This window comes from Solanum stenotomum, chromosome 8 (genome assembly GCF_019186545.1).
Source record: "Solanum stenotomum isolate F172 chromosome 8, ASM1918654v1, whole genome shotgun sequence".
Taxonomy (NCBI): domain Eukaryota; kingdom Viridiplantae; phylum Streptophyta; class Magnoliopsida; order Solanales; family Solanaceae; genus Solanum; species Solanum stenotomum.
Window position 1 is genome coordinate 53,497,870 of NC_064289.1, and position 15,594 is coordinate 53,513,463.

General features: G+C 30.9%; 1 protein-coding gene across 1 annotated transcript in view; it reads right to left on the minus strand.

Annotated features, from left to right (window-relative positions):
* LOC125873940 (receptor-like protein 43) overlaps nt 1-15,594 on the minus strand; it is a 30,543-nt gene that overhangs the window by 12,383 nt on the left and 2,566 nt on the right. The window contains exon 3 of the mRNA XM_049554761.1: nt 15,531-15,540. Coding sequence (XP_049410718.1) covers nt 15,531-15,540 — 10 coding nt within the window. The remainder of the gene's footprint in view (nt 1-15,530; nt 15,541-15,594) is intronic.

Consider the following 15,594-nt stretch of genomic DNA (forward strand, 5'->3'; position numbering starts at 1 on the left):
CAATTTTTTTTATAATTCCTTTCTCCTTTCTCCTATACTCTCCCAATTTCTTCAAATCCTAAAGTAACTTCTTCCATTTCCTTCAAATTCCTAAAGCAACTTTACCGTAACTTTAAACACCAAAATCCACTGAAATTGGATTGTGAAGAACAAAGATGAACAATGATAGCGGAGCTCGTCAAGTGATATTTGAGCTTTGTTCGTCAGAGAATGTGAAAAACAAACTAACAAGCTGGAAACGTGTCATTTATAGCAGTGTTCCACATGACTTCTTAGAGGACGGAGAAGACTTAACAAAATAATACTCTCTATGTCCTAATTTTCTCTTGATGTTGTGTTCATTTCGAGGTCATTAACTATTTTTGCAGTGTATGTTACATAAGATGATGTGAAATTGGTTCATGTTGGTTCTTTAATAAAGAAATTAAGAAAATAACAGAGAAAAACTTTGAGAAAAAAAAATACTGCAGTATTATCAAAGAGAATTAATTTGTTAATAATTTAGTGACATACATTTATAAATATAATTCCTAATTGAAAATAGAAAAACGTGTTTCTAACATTTATAGATATAATACCGTGTGGAATTTTATTTTGTTCTTTTAAGCCAAAGTCTGTAAGCCAATTATTTCCACAAAGACTACAGGTGGGAAAAAGACAAATAAGATACAGTTCTAGTGGAGTAGTACACATTTTTCAGTTTTTCTACCTTGTGTTTATGTAACGATCTATACATGTGTATTATGTCATATAGGACGTGTGAGTCTACATATTTTTAATTTTTCTACATATGTAGATGAAGCATCATCATATGTTTGTGTGATTCATCAATTACTAGTGATCACGATAAAATGGTTTATGAATTTCTAAAGTTATAATAAATAAATANTTTATGTTACGTTCTATACATGTGTATTATGTCATATAGGATGTGTGAGTCTACATATTTTTAATTTTTCTACATATGTAGATGAAGCATCATCATATGTTTGTGTGATTCATCAATTACTAGTGATCACGATAAAATGGTTTATGAATTTCTAAAGTTATAATAAATAAATATGACATTTAACTTGACCTCAGTTGACATATATGTTCTTTAACTTTGAGTGTGCACAAGTAAACACTAAATTTGTATAAATTTAATCTAATAGACACATTCATCCTACATGACAAATTTATGTCCTATGTAACGTCCTATATATATGTATTATGTCACGTAGAATGTGTGACTCTACACATTTTTCTCGATTTTTAAAAAGGAATATCAATATCCACAACATAAATTTATCTGATCATAAAAGAGAAACTGATCTTTTAGAAGAGTCACAATTCTACGAAAAAGTTACAACTCATCGGGAAAGTACAACCCTTCAATGTGAAAGAAAAAAAAATCTATTTTTAATATAATATAAATAAACAAATATAAATATAAATATAAAATATAAAAAATATACTAAATTGAATATTTTTAGTTGGGGGTATTCTAGTAATTTAACATTTAAGTTAGAGAGTTCATATTTATAAGATAGTACTAGTTTTGATGCATTGCACGTGAATGCCAAATCATGTAGTACATTATATTTTAAATGAAATAAATATAATATATTATAATATATAGAAAATATACTAAATTGAGTGGTTTAAGTTGAAAATATTATACTAATTTAATATTCTTTTAAAGATAATATAGATAGATGATGATTTGTCCAACTTTCCATCAACATCTCTTCGATCTTCTGTTTTCACAATACTTTTCAAAGAGAGAAACTATTATATGACCAAGTCAATTGAGGATTTTAGTGCAATTTTCCATGGAATTTATGTAATCATAAAAGGTCAAGACACGTCATTGAATCAATTGTGAGAATAATTAGTGTACATTCAAAATAGAGGAAACCAAGTTGTACAAATACATTAAATTTTGATGCAATTTTTCCATGAAATTTATAGAATCATAAAAGATAAATATTCCGAGTTAGTGATTAGTTGTCTCTTCTGCTATTTTCAAACTTGTTAGGTACACAATAATTTTCGATCACATTAAGTTAATGAGGGAAAATCCATCAATATTTCATTCCACCTAAGGAAAAAAGGGATACGATAATATAACTAGCGGACGATTACTTGTAATTCTTTAAGCCAATTGCTTCAAAGATTATATGTCGGAATATAACATCTGCCCGTGTTACTCATCCAACATAACAGTCTACTGCTTAAACACAAAAAAAATCAGACTTCAAATGCAAATATGTCTTTCTTTTAGCTTGTTGTACTTTACTAATAATATTTTAATATTTAGAAATGGCACTTTGTGTACACGAACACTGCAACAAGAGTATTGTAAATTGTACTAATTATTTACTCTATTAAATAAGCCAATAACAATAGAATGTTGTACTAGGAATTACTACAACAGTGGTAATTCTATAAAGGACACGTGGATATTACAATTACATGTAGCTAACCACTATATTTTTTCACATACATTTTATTATGATTTCAAAAATTTTGTTCTTCTTTAGCATTTCAATTTTGAAATTGGATCTCTGTTTCAAAACCTTTCTCTTTGCTTAAACCAGGGCAATATTGAGTTTTATTTTTCTTTACTTTTTCGTTGCAGTTACTAACCAAAGTATGAATTTTCTTAGTTTTATTTCAATTTTCTTTTTGCCTCTGCTTGGTCTATTCCCTAATTCTACATATGCATGCTCTTATAGCTGATACTTGTTTTATTTTATTTTTTGTATTTGCCAGATACACTTATGTATTTCAGAAGTCATTTGAGAACTTCAACTAATTAGCACCCCAAAAGGTTAGCTTTTTTTTCTCTTACTCTTTTGGATCTCTCTAAATTGTTTGGTATTTTTAGTCGTCTTTTATTTTTTTTATGTGTTAATGCATGCTTTTTTTTATCATGTATATATTTGTTTGTGATATCAATTTATTTGTTTTTGTAATAATGAATGACACAATTCATTTTCATTAGATTTTGAATCTGACAATCGATTTTCCCATGTGTATCGTGAACTCTGGCAAAGCAAAGAGAAGTTGGTATCAAAGGGTTTAAATAGAAATTTCAAAAGTGATTTATTTCGTTGATTTTTTAATTGAAATTTTAATTTTTGTTGGTTTTAGTTCTCTTTTTTTCTCTGTTGTCTGTTTTGAAATCTACAACTGATTACATGGTTATCAAATCTCCACTTCTTCTTCGTTTCTCCACAGTTGAGTTGAACAGATAAGGGCGTGTTTGGTATGAAGGAAAACATGTTTTCCAATTTTCTCATGTTTGATTGGATTAGAATGTTTTTCAAACCAACTCATTTTCCTCAAATTTAAGGAAAATGACTTTCCTTCAAAACTTAAGAAAAACATTTTTCAAAACTCTCTTTCAACTTCAAATTACAATTATTTTTTTGTTGAAAAAATCAATTTATTTTGTCCCTACCCTCAAACCATCCCCCCAACCACTCCCAAAAAAAATAAAAAATTAAAAGCTTGTTTTTAAATTCAATTTTTTTACCCCACCCTCCCAAAAAAATATTAAAACTTATTTTTAAAAGATATTTCTAATTTAATTTTTTATTTTTTTACCCCCACCCACTACCCTCGCCACCCCCTCATCAGCCCCCCTATCAACCTCCTTCAAAAGAAAAAAATTTAAGCTTGTTTTTAAAAAATATTTTCAACTTCAAATTTTTATTTTTTCATCCCGATCCTCAATCACCCACCCCCACCCCCCTCTCTCTCCAAAAAAAAAAATATAGAGTTTGTTTTTAAAATATATTTTCAACTTCAAAATTTTATTTTTTCACCCCTACACTCGACCCCTCCCCCCAACCCACTCACCCCCTACTTGCCACCCCTACCCCNCAAGTCAATTGAGGATTTTAGTGCAATTTTCCACGGAATTTATGTAATCATAAAAGGTCAAGACACGTCATTGAACTAATTGTGAGAATAATTAGTGTACATTCAGAATAGAGGAAACCAAGTTGTACAAATACATTAAATTTTGATGCAATTTTTCCATGAAATTTATAGAATCATAAAAGATCAATATTCTGAGTTAGTGATTAGTTGTCTCTTCTGCTATTTTTAAACTTGTTAGGTACACAATAATTTTCGATCATATTAAGTTAATGAGGGAAAATCCATCAATATTCCATTCTACCTAAGAAAAAAAGGGATACGGTAATATAACTAGTGGACGATGACTTGTAATTCTTTAAGCCAATTTCTTCAAAGATTATATGTCGGAATATAACATCTGCCCGTGTTACTCATCCAACATAACAGTCCACGGCTTAAACACAAAAAAAATCAGAATTATTTACTCTATTAAATAAGCCAATAACAATAGGACGAACACAACAATAGAATGTTGTACTATGTGCTAAAAGGAGTGTACAAAGTTTTCTAGGAATTACTACAACAGTGGTAATTCTATAAAAGGACACGTGGATGTTACAATTACATGTGGCTAACCACTATATTTTTTCACATACATTTTATTATAATTTCAAAATTTTTGTTCACTTCCCCTCTTCTTTAGCATTTCAATTTTGAAATTGGATCTCTGTTTCAAAACCTTTCTCTTTGCTTAAACCAGGGCAATATTGAGTTTTATTTTTCTTTACTTTCGTTGCAGTTACTAACCAAACCATCAATATTCCATTCAACTTCAAAATTTTATTTTTTCACCCCAACCCTCGACCCCCCATCCACCCCTTACCAGCCCCCACCCCCCACCCCCCAGCCCCCAAAAAAATTTAAGTTTGTTTTTAAAAAATATTTTCAACTTCAAAATTTCAATATTTCACCCCTACCCTCGACACTCCCCCCCCAAAAAAAAATATTTAAGTTTATTTTTAAAAAATATTTTCAATTTCAAAAAATATTTTCTATTCTAGTAAAAATAAAAGATATTTCTCAAAGATATTTTTCATTCATAAATGTATCACTAAAAATATTTTCTACTCACCAACCAAACATGAGAAAATAAGTCAAAAATCAACTTATTTTCCAGAAAAATATTTTCCTTCATACNTATTTTTTACTCACCAACCAAATATGAGAAAATAAGTCAAAAATCAACTTGTTTTCTAGGAAAATATTTCCCTTCATACTAAACACACCCCAAATCTTCACTTCCTCTTTGTTTGTCTACAATTGTTTAGAATGGTAAGTGGTAACCAAATCTTCATTTCTCCTTCGTTTCTACAATTCTTATTTCACATACTTCATATAACATGCTTTTGACGTAGATTTTCTTTCCTTTGATCATTGAAAACCTTTGACCCATTTGTTGTGCAACAAGTTTAATCAGTTCAGATAAATATGAAAAGAAGGAATTTTTATTTATACACCCCTGATGTGAAGCTTTCTATCAGTTCAGTGCGTCTACAAGTGATGATGGTCAAATGGATGAATTTGCTGATCTCCACAATCGACTCTGCAAGAATGTTGAAAAAACACGAAACCTTATTAAGTGTTTGAGAAAGTAAGCGAAAGGGTAGTTTCTTATCCTATTGTTCTTCGAATTCTCTTAGTAACTGATTTTCTCATAAGTAATCTTTATCGGTAACAAGAAATGTGTGGTTATAATATATTTTTCCTTTTGAACATGGCGTTTTGCTGAGACAAAGCATGTGGAAGTGATTTTTCCATAGATAAGCACACCAGTCACGAGAATATCTGTCACACTTTTATTAGCGCCTTTGATTAGCAAGGATATCTTGATTAGGGATGGCAATGAAGCGGGGTGGGGTGGGGCTAGTTGAAAATGAAAAAAATTGTTATGCGGGGGGCAGATTAAAAATTTTGCGGATTAAGTTCAACTCGCTCCGCCTCCGCTCCGCACCGCCTCATTGCCATCCCTAATCTTGATTTGTTTTCCTTGATATTTTGAGTTGTTGCGACACTTGGTTGTATTGTAGATCACTATCAATCTGAATCTACTACTTAATTGGTTGTTCCTCTTTTTAACTCTTGAGAAATGTAACATCTTATTTCATTATTTTAATTTTTTTAATCCCTATCTGCCCTTTTTTTGTTACTCAGAAGAGATTTATGTATTCTAATGAGTGATTTGGTTAAGCAGGATGTATGTGGTTAGTTCATTTTGATTTTATTTTGTCTTGATTTCTTAAAGTTGCAGTTCCGATTCACTACTCAACAATAACTATCGGGACCAGTGATTTGGTCTTTCGGAAAGAGTATCTCTACCTCCACGAGGTAGTGATAAGGTATGTTGTTGTTTGACCACTATTGATTTGCATAGACTCTTCCTCATTGTACTACTTAACTATCATGGTAGACTTCAGGGTCCGAGTATTGTTCATGTTTATTACCTACTTTAATGTTCTCCAAGTGCTTTTGTTTCAAAATTAAGTACACTAATATGTTAGTTACCTGTTTTCCAGATCAAGCTGGATAAAAGTGGTATTGGGAAGAGAGGGACAACAAAACGGAAAGTGGGATGAGAGGGACGACAAAATGGGGAGGGGAACGGCATGAAGGAGCACATGAAAGGGCAAGATAGACAAAAAAAAAAGGTCATTTTCTATGAAGTTTTACCAATTGACTTCAATTTGTTTGCTTCACATGATTCATTTACTCCATCTCTCTGGTACCATCATCTTTCATTTACTTTAAAGTGTTCCTTATTGTTTTATTAGATTTAGAAGCTACAACATCTTAACTGCAGTAGTTTAGGTAGCATCAATTACTGACCTTTTACTTGGAAAAATAAAATACAAAACAAAGTATATGATCTTTCGCATCAATTGTTGATACACTTTCTCCAATAACTTGCAGGAACAATCGATAATAATTTCTGGGCACTAAAAATCAAATACGTACAAAAAGTTGGAAGAGTTGTCGGTCCCTATGAAAGTTGTGACACTACTAAAATTTGAATGATAGATTGTAAAACTATAATGTTCTTGATCAATTCTTCTTTTCTTTCATTCTTTTGAAGTTGTTTAATTTGTGTTAACATTTCATGTCTTTTTTTTTTTTGATGGTTTGGATAAACTTTGTTTTTAATTTTTCAGATTACCTGAACAAACACATAATTTGAATTAGTTGACTACTTGCAATTGGTCACTTGTATAAATGAATAGTTTCCAACAATACTTTGTTTATAGAGAATAATAGACTAATTATGTTGGACCCGTGCTAAGCACAGGCCATGCCCCTCTAGTTTAAGAATATATTTGACTTTTATGTTATTTGTACCTAAGCTAATATATGAGGAACCTTGCGTTCCTAAAATATGATGTTGGTTCTTTAAGAAATACATAACTTTTTTGAAATTTCTGAGCTAATGAGTGGCTGTGTAGATCACTTCTGTCAACTTGAAACAGAAACAGATTAACATAACCATTGATGTTGTGTTCATTTCGAGGTCATTAACTATTTCTGCAGTGTATGTTACGTAAGATGATGTGAAATTGGTTTCATGTTGGTTCTTTAATAAAGAAATTAAGAAAATAACAGAGAAAGACTTTGAGAGAAAATATACTACAATATTATCAAAGGAAATTATTTTATTAATAATTTAGTGACATACATTTTTAAATATAATTCCTAACTGAAAATAGAAAAACGTGTTACTAACATTTATAGATATAATATCGTGTGGAATTTTATTTTGTTCTTTTAAGCCAAAGTCTTTAAGCCAATTATTTCCACAAAGACTACAGGTGGGAAAAAGGACAAATATGATACAGTTCTAGTGGAGTAGTACACATTTTTCAGTTTTTCTACCTTGTGTTTATGTAGCGTTCTATATGTATTATGTCACATAGGACATGTGAGTCTATATATTTTCAATTTTTCTACATTATGTAGATGAAGCATCATCATATGTTTGTGTGATTCACCAATTATTAGTGATCACGATAAAATGGTTTATGAATTTCTAAAGTTATAATAAATAAATATGACATTTAACTTGACCTCAGTTGACATATATGTTCTTTAATTTTGAGTGTACACAAGTAAACACTAAATTTGTATAAATGATCTAATGGACACATTCATCCTACATGACAATTTTGTGTCCTATGTAACGTCCTATATAATTTTGTGTCCTATGTAACGTCCTATATATATATATATATATATATTATGTCACGTAGAATGTGTGAGTCTACACATTTTTCTCGATTTTAAAAAAGGAATATCAACATCCACAACAAAAATTCTAATCATAATAGAGAAACTGATCTTTTAGAAGAGTCACAATTCTTTGAAAAAGTCACAACTCATCGAGAAAGTCACAACCATTCAATGTGAAAGAAAAAAAATCTTTTTTAATATAATATAAATAAACAAATATAAATATAAAATATAGAAAATATATTAAATTGAGTATTTTTAGTTGGGGGTATTATAGTTAATTAACATTTAAGTTAGAGAGTTCATATTTATAAGATAATACTAGTTTTGATGTACAAGCGGTGCACGTGAATGCCAAATCATATAGTACACTATATTTTAAATTAAATAAATATAATATATTATAAAATATAGAAAATATACTAAATTGAGTGTTTTAAGTTGAAAATATATAGTAATGTAGTATTTTTTTAAAAAATAATATAGATGGATAGATAGATAGATATATGATGATTAGTCCAACTTTCCATCAACATCTCTTCTTCTGTTTTCAATACTTTTCAAAGAGAGAAACTATTATATGACCAAGTCAATTGAGGATTTTAGTGCAATTTTTCCACGAAATTTATATAATCATAAAAGTTCAAGATACGTCATTGAACCAATTGTGAGAACAATTAGTGTTCATTCGGAATAGAGGAAACCAAATTGTACAAATACATTAAATTTTGATGCAATTTTTCCATGGAATTTATACAATCATAAAAGGTCAATATTCCTAGTTAGTGATTAGTTGTCTCTTCTGCTATTTTCAAACTTGTTAGGTACACAATAGTTTACGTCTTTACGATCACATTAAGCTAACAGGATGGATGTTCTCTTCTTACAAGTTACAAATCAATCTTCAGTATCCATATATATATAAATATGTTGAAGATTGCACCAAATAATAGAGAAGAAGTGATGGATTTACACGTATCTTCTGCCGTTTTCCATGTTATCCACGAGTTTTTTCAAATAATAGAGAAGAAGAAATCTAACAAAGGAGATTCCAATCCAAACACTGATCATTCAATGGTCCCGCGATATAATACAAATTAAAGTAGAAATGTGAACTTGAGACCAATATCTCCTACATATATTTTTCCTATCCACATATACAGAACCATGTNGTTATCCACGAGTTTTTTCAAATAATAGAGAAAAAGAAATCTAACAAAGGAGATTCCAATACAAACACTGATCATTCAATGGTCCCGCGATATAATACAAATTGAAGTAGAAATGTGAACTTGAGACCAATATCTCCTACATATATTTTTCCTATCCACATATACAGAACCATGTGTAACACAACAAAAAATGGTACTATCTTATTGTTGTTCACAACAACAAAATGATACAAACAACAACAACATACACGATGTAATTCCATAAGTGGGGTCTGGGAAGGAGGGTCGTGTGTACTAAGACCTTACCATAACTTTTGGAGATAGAGAAGAAAGGTTATTTCTGATAGACCCTCCATTACAAATTTTGCATAACCATTACACTTAAGTACAACATGGTAACATTACAGGTACCATTTATTTTGGAAGGTTGAAAAATGTGTAATTCATTTTAACACATATAAAGAGTACTAACCAAACCTACTTGATTCAGATGAACTCGTAGCTGCTTCACTAGATTAGCCCCAACATTGTTCCTCAGATAATTATATGCTAGACAAAGTTTCAAAGAATTTTTTTTTTCACTATCAAGTCGTCTATAAGTGACTTTTTCACTATCAAGTCGTCTATAAGTGACTCTTCATGAAATTAATAATTCGAAATCAAGGCAAATAACGTGTCAACTATTATGAAGTGATAAACTTTATACTGTCAGTATATATAAATTAAGGAAAGCGACTACAAGAAAAAAGGTTTTTAGCGAGGGGAAATTTGGTTGTTATTAGTCCAAATCCGGTCACTAAGGGTGTGTTTGGTATGAAGGAAAAAATGTTTTCCAATTTTCTCATGTTGGGTTGGGTTAAATGTTTTGGAAAATGTTTTCTAAATCAACTCATTTTTCCCAAATTTAAGGAAAATGACTTTCCTTCAAAATTTAAGGAAAATATTTTCCAAAACTCTCTTCCAACTTCAAAATTTAAGTTTGTTTTTAAAAAATATTTTCAACTTCAAAATTTCAATTTTTCACCCCTACCCTCGACCACCCCCCAAAACAAAATTAAGTTTGTTTTTAAAAAATATTTTCAATCTTAAAAATTATTTTTACTCTATTAAAAATAAAAGATATTTCTCAAAAATATTTTTTATTCATAAATCAAACACTAAAAATCTTTTTCGGAAAATATTTTCTACTCACCAACCAAACATGAGAAAATAAGTAAAAAAATCAACTTGTTTTACAGGAAAACATTTTCCTTTCATACCTAACACACCCTAAATATTAATAACGACCGGAACAAATTCGGTCGTCGCCGGTCGCTAAAAGTCCCGACGTTAAAGTTTAACGACCATTTGCAATCCCGTCATTAAAAGTATATTTATTGACCACATAAATTCCTGCCATTATATGTCCTCTTTAGCGACCGGATTTGCCTTGTACAAGTACTTTTAATGACCAAATTCTTTTCGTTAATTATATATGAGTTAAAACTCCAATACTATTAGCGACCAAATTTCCGTCGCTAACGACCATTTCAATATTCAATAATAAACCAATTAGAAAATAGTTTTACTAAATAGGACCGTATTTTCATTTGTTATTATACACATTTATTCTAGTGAATAATATTAACTATTTTATATACAGAAACACTCCAAAATATAGTAAATAATTAAATTCATCATATTAAACGTCATTATTAATACAACATTCAAATTGGATGACATTTTTGTCAACTCCTACATAGAGAAAAATTGCAACATATAATATATATAATAAGATATTGTCTTTAAACCACCCCTAGCCAAAGTAAAAGAGCTCTTGAACTTCAACTTGGTTTGTAATTTCTTGAACGATATATTCTTCATATTCAAATTCTTAAGCTGCAAAAAAAAAAGTTCATGTCAATTTATTAACAAAGAATAGAAACCTCAACATATTTACCAAATAGGATGCAAATTAAACTAGATTCCCAAGTGAATCAATGAAATTCATATAGTGATCGATAATGTCTCTCACACAAAAAACTAGATTGTGCAAACAAAGGTTCTTGACTTTAGAAATACACTACTTTTTGTTCTCAGAGTAAGAACAATTTCTATCAAAGTCCAAATGGTTCAGAAAATATGGAAAGGGATATATAGTCCCCCAAAACTGTTTCTGGATGTTTGCAATCTCCTTCCCATTTGAGCTTTCCAGTATACTTTTAACATCTGAAGGCAGTATCCAAACAACGTAACCCCACAAACCTGTACTGTCTACTACACTAAATGGTTGAACTTTGAATTTTGATGGTAAGTAAATCTTATGTACACTACACTACCACATGCATGCTGATTGTTTTTTGAGTCTCTAGTTTGTCTAATGATGAAATTAACCAATTTCGTCGTCACCTTTTTCCATAAAACCATTTGGGAAGTTTTATGATTCTATTAAGATGTTTGAACTTTGAAGTGTCACAATTTTTTTTATACTTTTCAGGTTTGACATATAAATTGTTATCCATATAACATACTGTACAAAAAATATGTGGATTAAGGTTTTTCGGACTAGATGATATCGCAGGTTTTGATTTCCATCTAGCTAGATTCCATTAATTGTTTCCAACATACATAGGTAGAGAAATGCTCGCATATATGCATTAAAGTCTCCAGAAGCCCAGTACATCTGAAGCAATTCAGTGGACTACTTGAACTTCACATACAGCTGGATTTACAGATTACTCATCAGGTGATTAACGTTTAGTGGGAGGCTTCAGTTAACCCTCATGTAAGATTCAAAGTTCTAGCAGTTTCAGTAATTTTAAATGGAAAAGAAGGAATGCTATTAGACATGAAGAAAAAATGTCACATGTGAAGGTCATGTATGCACACCATTGTGACACGGAAAATATATAATGACAAAAATTGAGGAGATTTAGGAGCTTATGGGCATTAAAAATATAATAGTGGTGCACATATTGGGGTAATGCAATAAAATTGTTGACATATCTCTTCCTTTGGCAATTGTACATTGTGTGGTATAAGTGCCCTTGGGTGCTCATTCTATTGTGAGAAAATCAGATGAAACAAATATGCCACAACTGAGAAACCATGCCATTGAGAAGACACCCCAGAAGGAGATGGAGAATATATATACTGGATTTCCTATGTTCGAATGCTATGGGAAGAACTAACTGTTTGTTAAATTTTACAGGCTCCATATCTTAACATAAGTTGAAGGCCCAACAGTGACATGAAAGCATCCTACACAACAACGGAGATATCAATTCACTCAAACAAACAAGAAAATAAAGATCACAATCTCAGAAATTTAATTTGCTCTATGTTACATATCTCTTCCGATCCTTTGGTAATGCTATAGTGTGTGGTGTTAGTGCCCTTGGGTCTTCATTCTACTATATGCGTGGAATTCCCTATGTTTCCTATGGTAAGACAGCATAGATTTTCCTTTTTAACTAACCGTTGGTTGTATTTTGCAGGCTCTATAATCTTAACACAAGTTGAAGGCCAAATAGTGACACGAAAGCAGCTAACATGCACAACAACTAACATATCAAGTGTGTTTGAGCCCATATCATATACATTTATTTTGTGAGAAGGAGAGCTACTGCTCCAATTCATCTCCTCTTCTGGCTCAAAAAGGGTTTATTAGGACTGCAACAAGCATAGACACATTTATTTGTGAGAAGGAGAGATAATGCTCCAATGAAAATGAAAAAAAAAAATACTCCTTCCATTTAAATTTAAGTGTATTAGTTTGTAGGTACGAATCTTAAGAAAATAAGGGAGAATTTTCAATTTTGTGATTTTAAATTAAAGATGAGTGTAAAGTACCAAAATTCTCTTTAGATCTTATGGTAAAAACAAGTCTCAAAGAAATTTTTGGATTAAAGAGTTACCAAATATATATAGAAAGAGGTATTCTTTTAGAAAGTAAAAAACATAAAATGAAATTAAAGGACTTGTACTGTTGAGGTCGACCATAACCATCCACAGAGAATTAGTGAAGGAAAATCACCAGAAATTTTGCCTAACTGTTGTTTGACAGAAAATGCCTTCAAAAGAATGCATGTAGTATCTTCTATCATTAAAAAACTGTAAGTATATATGATATAGAACACCATAAGTTGTGTTGCCTACATAAGTTCCATTACACTATCCGATAATAGAAGGTTGAACAACAAATATGAAAGCACTTACTACGCGTGAGCTTCTCCCATATCTCTTGTGGGACCAACACATACATGTCCTTCTACCAAAGTTCTGAGAAGCTGTGGATCCTCCTGCACCTTTACTGTCAACTTTCTTAATTATTATATCACTACTATTGATCGAGTCAATATTTATTAGCTGAATTGACAAAAGTGAAGGAAGGCTGAGCTTCATTAGAATGCATGCTTGTTAAAAGAATAAGCACTAAGAGGCTTCCCGATGTACCCTGCCTATCCATGAACCACCTAAACATACAGAAAAGACTATATGAGCATGTCTTTCCCTTTTTGACATTTTATAAATTTCTTCTTTTAACAATTGGAGAAGGCAAGGCTTTGACAAACTACCTAAACACAACAAGTGATATCAGAAAACAAAAGTAAGAAATACCAAGCAGTTACAAAGTCAGAAGAGTTGTCACCAAACTGATTTCTTATCTCCTACTGAGATCATCATTTTGCAATTTCATTAAAATGGTACTGGTTGATGTATCCATAGTTAACCATATTGTAGAGCACCAATGCTTAAGATAAAATGATCATATTGCAAAATGGTGATCTCAACAGGACGGGAGATTTGAAAGGTTAAGACGTCATATTAAATAGGCAAGAAGAAATCACCTAACGTTATTTTGCCTCAAATATTTAAATCCTCTCCCTATAAATATTAAGCAAACTTTTCAACAGACCCAATGAACTGTAGTTTGTAGTGCTTCAGCTCTCAAACTTTGTCTTATAGTTCAATACATTCAGATATACGTTGATGATTTTACTTGCATAAAATTATCAACTTTCTATGCTTACTGCGTACTTTACCATATCAGAAAATCTATTTAGGCTTACTGCATCTTGTAGATCCTACCAAGGGGATGAATAAAGAGAGGTATTTTTGTCAAAATAGCTTCCTTTTCTTTCATATAGTTGAGAAAACAACAAGCAATACTATATTGCAGGGAAACATGATCCATTTTAATATTTCAAAATTAAAACGCAAAGAATAGAATGCCTCATAACATATTTAGCATCAGTAGTGACAACATATAAAAACAATCACTTATAAGGTTAAACTTTTTAAATGAGTTTTCTTATACATTGTTGTGATAGTTATTGGAAACTAGCAGATTCACAACTTATTAACTACAAACATAGGACCATATATTCAACATGGAAGAAGCACATTTTAACTTATAGATGTGAGTGGGTAAGATGAGCAACATAACTGGATTCTAAAAAGGCAAATACATAACTAGACTCTAAATTTTGTATTCAATTTTAAAACGAAAGAGAATTGTCTCCGAGACTAAATACATGTCAAACTTGTGACCTACTTGTTGTTTTCAATAAGGAGCTTAGTCATCCAGCACTTTCAAGTCTAAAGCTTGAAACAAGATGTCATGCAAAAACCTATAAATTTTAATCCCTTGACCAACCATTAATCCAATAATCCAATACCAATAAGCCAATTTTGCGATTGGCTTATCGGTTATGGTTCGGTTTTGAACCGCCCCAAGTATACCCGTAAAGTCGAGTCAGATTTTCAGTTACACACCCGACTTTTGAGATGGTGTTATTATCCCTTGAACTTTTCCACTTTGTATAATAACTATAATGCAATAGGACATATAGTTATGCTAAATGCATGGTTCCACGTAAAATTGAACCAAGGGTTTCGGATTCGAACCTTGAAAATAAAGAAAATCCTGATAGAGAGTGTTTTGCATTTGAAGAAACAGAACAACATGAGCCCCAGAGGTGGATGTAGCCTTTTCCTGTTTTATTGTACTAATAAGTGGTTCACTTCAGTCAACAGCTCAATAGTTGCTATCCTCTGTGTGTATGAGTTCGGCCATTTAAAGAAAAAACATCGGATTATACAGAGTGTTCCTAAGGCTATGATGACACAATCTGCAGGTTAGTGGCATTTTCGAATTCAAAACATTTAAGATTATTTGGATCATTGTTTTCAATGTCTTAAGTAACAGGTTAACAAGTAATCTTATCATTCTGCTAAAATAACACGTACAATTATATTGCTACAAACAACAAACAGAAAATTAAAAAGATAAAAAACAGAAAAGTTCACTGTT